Raw genomic sequence first — 4370 nt, forward strand, 5'->3', positions numbered from 1 at the left:
AATCTACTACTGTGTTAGTACATACAGTGTATGTATGACCCCCTCCCTGCCATAACACATAATGGAGTTTAGGAAGCGGGCTGGATGAGTTCTGATCCCCATACTACAATACATCCCCTCAGAACAGGAAGGGAAGTTTTCTGGCTTCTTAGTGACAACCCCCAAATTATGTGTCAGGGCTGGGCTCCTGCTACTGTGAGATGGTGAAACAGCTTTCATTGTTTGAACACTGATTGAAGTAAATTAAAAACGTTCTGACTGACATTCTGCAGTTTAGCCACAAGATGTCACTGTTTTTTCTAACACAGCCTCAGACTGCATAGAGATTTCTATATTCATGAAGGGGTGAGATTGAACAGGAAAAGGAGAGGAGAGCAGTCATGCTTGAGAGAGAGAAGGGGGGCTGTGTGATCTGAGAATCCAATGCCATCCAGATGTGAGGACAGCCCACCGTAATCAGAAATTCAGTTGAGTGAAGCTGATGGTGTTCAAGACACTAACCCTGTTCAAAGAAAGGAAGATTGCTGCCAGGAAGCTGATGGGACGCTGAGGAACTAAGCAATATATATATTGTGATATCGCATGCTTAGTGGAGAGACATTTGTTCTGTTCAGAGTCACCAGCGGATGCAAAGCAGACCCGGGTCGGTAAGATCGTGCACGCACCTCATTTCAGTGTTGGTCCCTATAGACTGAGTCCAGGCCTATAGTTAGTTAGGGTCTCTGTTTGTGTCAGGCCACAAGTGTTATTACTGATCATTGGAAGGACTCCACAACTTAAAGTGACATTTCACATTGGAGAGCTGATAAAATTCCACAAACTCAAGCCAGACTGGCGTTTTGCTCAGAAGGAATACTCAGGCACGTGCTACAGGACCAGTTATGGGAGGGGGAATACTGTAGATTTGTGTAAGATTGTAAGCTGTTGTGCTGCACCGCAGGCTAGCCCATCCCGTACACCCATACACTGATTCCTGCTCTGTAGGGTAATAACAGGTAAGGTGTGGCAGCTTAGTTGTGCCCCCAGTAGGTAAATCACTACACCTTCTACCTTCATCCATCAGAGGGCGCCGTGCTGTGCAGCACAAGGGTCTCAGCCTTTGGGCTGGGTGTATGTAAATTTATTGTATGTTCCAGCATTTGTGGTTGTGTTTATTTGCCACATCTAAGTAAAATTCTGTTGTGACAAAAGCTGGTGTTGGGGTTGTTTCCTCGTTCGTGACTTCACTGTATCCTGGGGAGCCCACCCCGGTACACGGCTTACGCTACTCAAGGAGCAGCTCTTTCCTTTCAGTGCTCAGAAGCTGCTCAGCTGTCAGTTAATTACTAGCCACCCATTGTCTGCACAGTGACTCCCCTGGATGCCATTACCTGCCTCATTAGGCCAGCCCACAGCCCGCCCCTTTTGGCTGTTTTAGCAGCTTAGCTCATTTCCTCCTTGCCCTTTCATGGTCTATGATCTCCAGTGTGTTCCTGTGTACAACTCGGTCTGGCTGACTTCTCTTCGGATTCCTATTCCTGATTTTTTCTGCTGACTACGCTGACTTCTGGTTTCCGGACCCCGACTCGTCCGATTACCCGCTCTAGCATCCACATCCTGGCTTCTGTTTTTTTTACTACATTCCTGGTCTATGTTATATTTGCTTTTTCATTAAAGGTGTGATTTAACTACACTTTCTGTCTCTGCCTGGTTCATGGTTCCTGACACCATGTCTGTGTCCCCCACTAATCTTCAGATCACTTGTATTTCTTCAGATAAATCCATTTCCACTGGGTATCTTAGTTTAGTAAATGTTCAAGATATAATACAAAGGAGGAAGAAATATTTCTGACACATTGAGGTTGATTTACTAAAGGCAAATAGTCTGGGCACTGCGTGTGTACTGCAAGTGCAATTACTCTATATCTGAGGGAAAGCTCTGCTGATTTCTATTATCCAATCATGTGCAAGCAAAAATTATATTTTTTTATTATTTTTCTTGCATGTTCCCCTCAGATCCAGAGCAACTGCACTTGCAATGCACAGACTATCTGCCTTTAGTAAATCAACCCCAATGTATCCACAGATTGTTGAATGTTCTTTATTTTCCCCGGCTAGGGAGATTATTGTCAGGAACTCTCCCGTGTATTATCTGTGTTCCTCTGTATAAGGAGTCCTATGACTACGTGTCTCAGTCTCAGCCTCGTCCCGGGGTAGGAATGTACAGAACGGGTCACGCTGGTTACTGAGATACTTTATTTTTATTTCTCTTCCACTCTCAGCGATGTCGTCTTCTGATCTGAGAAAGGAGCTGGAATGTTCCGTCTGTCTGAACATTTATACAGATCCTGTAACCCTGAAATGTGGACACAACTTCTGCTGGGACTGTATTGGCCGTGTGTTGGATACACAGGAGGGGTCTGGAGGTTATTCCTGTCCTGAATGCAGAGAAGAGTTCCAGGAACGTTCTGCACTGAGGAGGAACATAACACTACGTAACATAGTGGAGAACTTCCAGTCTACCCATCCAGAGCAGGAGGAGTCCGGGGTCTTCTGTACTCACTGTATTCACACTCCTGTACCGGCTGTGAAATCCTGTCTGCTGTGTGAAGCTTCTCTGTGTGACAACCACCTGAGAGTCCACAGCAAGTCACCAGAACACGTCCTATGTGACCCCACCACTTCCCTGAAGGACAGGAAATGCTCCATCCATAAGAAGATCCTGGAGTATTACTGCACCGAGGACTCCACCTGTATCTGTATGTCCTGCGGGTTCATTGGAGAACATCGGGGACACCAGGTGGAGACTCTGGAGGAGGCCTCTGAGATGAAGAAGAAAAAACTGAGGAATGTTCTGCAGAAACTGATGACAAAGAGAGAGGAGACGGAGAAAAGAGTCCAGAGTCTGCAGGAACGCAGGAGGAAAGTACAAGGAAAAGCAGATGATGAAACCAAGAGAGTCACTGCCCTGTTCAGAGACCTCAGGAGACGTCTGGAAGACCTGGAGAAGAGAGTCCTGAGGGACATCTCCGGGTGGGCAGAGCAGGTCTCCTGTTCCATGTTGGATTATATTCAGGATCTGGAAATAAAGGAGGAGGAGCTGTCCAGGAAGATGAGGGACATTGAGGAGCTGTTTAACATGACTGATCCACTGACTGTCCTACAGGAATCAGACACAGGTGACTTGTGTGATACTGAGGATGGAGATGATGAGGACAGAGAGAGACATGAGAGCCTCCTCCATGATGGAGAGGATGGGGATGTGGGGGGGATCTCACACACATTACACACGGGTTTATCTGATATCATGTCTGGGGTCAATGTACAGAAATGTACAGGCACACATGCCTCTCCACATTCTACTACAAAGGGCAAAGGTCCCATCAATGGTCAACCATCCAGGAAATGTGCCAAACGCATCCGCACCAAACAACGCTCACCTCGCCAGGCTGGAGGAGCAAATATTGGGGCTGCACCTCAAACATGGGGGGTGTTGGATGTTACATACATATTACTGGATGTGAGAACAGCAGCTAATGATCTTCTTATATCAGATGACAGGAAAACTGCATCCCTATCATCAGATGAGAATCGCCCAGCAACACCAGAGAGATTTCAGTATGGTCAGGTGATGAGCAGTCAGAGCTTCTCCTCCGGGAGACATTACTGGGAAGTGGATGTCGGGGGGTCATGGTACTGGAGAGTCGGGATGTGTTACCCCAATATAGACAGGAGAGGAGGTCAGTCAGTGATTGGATATAATAAGAAGTCCTGGGGGTTGGAGGGGTGGTTGTGGAGTAATCAGTACTCAGTGATACATGACAGTAATTGGACCCCATTCCCCGGCGGTGTCTCCAGTACCAGAGTCAGGATAGGTCTGGATTATGAGGCCGGGCGGATCTCCTTCTATGATCTGTGTGACCCGATCCGACACCTCCACACCTTCACCACCACCTTCACTCAGCCCCTCCATGCCGGGGTATTTGAAAGAGGAGGTTGTGTAAAGATATCTGGGGGGAATCACAGGTGAGAAATCTGCCTAGAGAAATATTTTTGTCATAATTTTCATCATCGGCATGTTTTCAGTGACGAAAACTAGAGGAAATTCAATTGGAATTTCCATCAACTGACAAAAACTATGACAAAAATCAATTCAATTTTTGTCAGTAAACGAAAACTCAATGAAAATGAATTGCACGTTATCAATTTTTAACACAAATTTAGCACAGTTTGCTCTCTAGTCACAGAATGGCAGCCATATGACAAATCCTGTGATGAATCTGATCTAAACCTGTCCTGAACCTGATCTAACCCTGTCCTGAACCTGATCTTACCCTGTCCTGAACCTGATCTAACCCTGTCCTGAACCTGATCTAACCCTGTCCTGAACC

The 4370-nt window shown here is 46.4% G+C and overlaps 1 protein-coding gene across 1 annotated transcript; it reads left to right on the top strand.

Moving 5' to 3' along the window:
* Positions 1-2263: 2263 nt before the first annotated feature.
* On the top strand, positions 2264-4009 carry LOC149435494 (E3 ubiquitin-protein ligase TRIM21-like). Its single transcript, XM_089662605.1, has 2 exons — positions 2264-3317; positions 3486-4009. Exons 1-2 carry the CDS (start codon positions 2264-2266, stop codon positions 4007-4009), a joined length of 1578 nt encoding a protein of 525 aa, XP_089518731.1.
* The last annotated feature ends 361 nt before the right edge of the window (positions 4010-4370 follow it).

The sequence above is a fragment of the Staurois parvus genome, unplaced genomic scaffold (assembly GCF_062004578.1).
Source record: "Staurois parvus isolate SC_StPar_1 unplaced genomic scaffold, SC_StPar_1.0 ptg001497l, whole genome shotgun sequence".
Lineage (NCBI taxonomy): Eukaryota > Metazoa > Chordata > Amphibia > Anura > Ranidae > Staurois > Staurois parvus.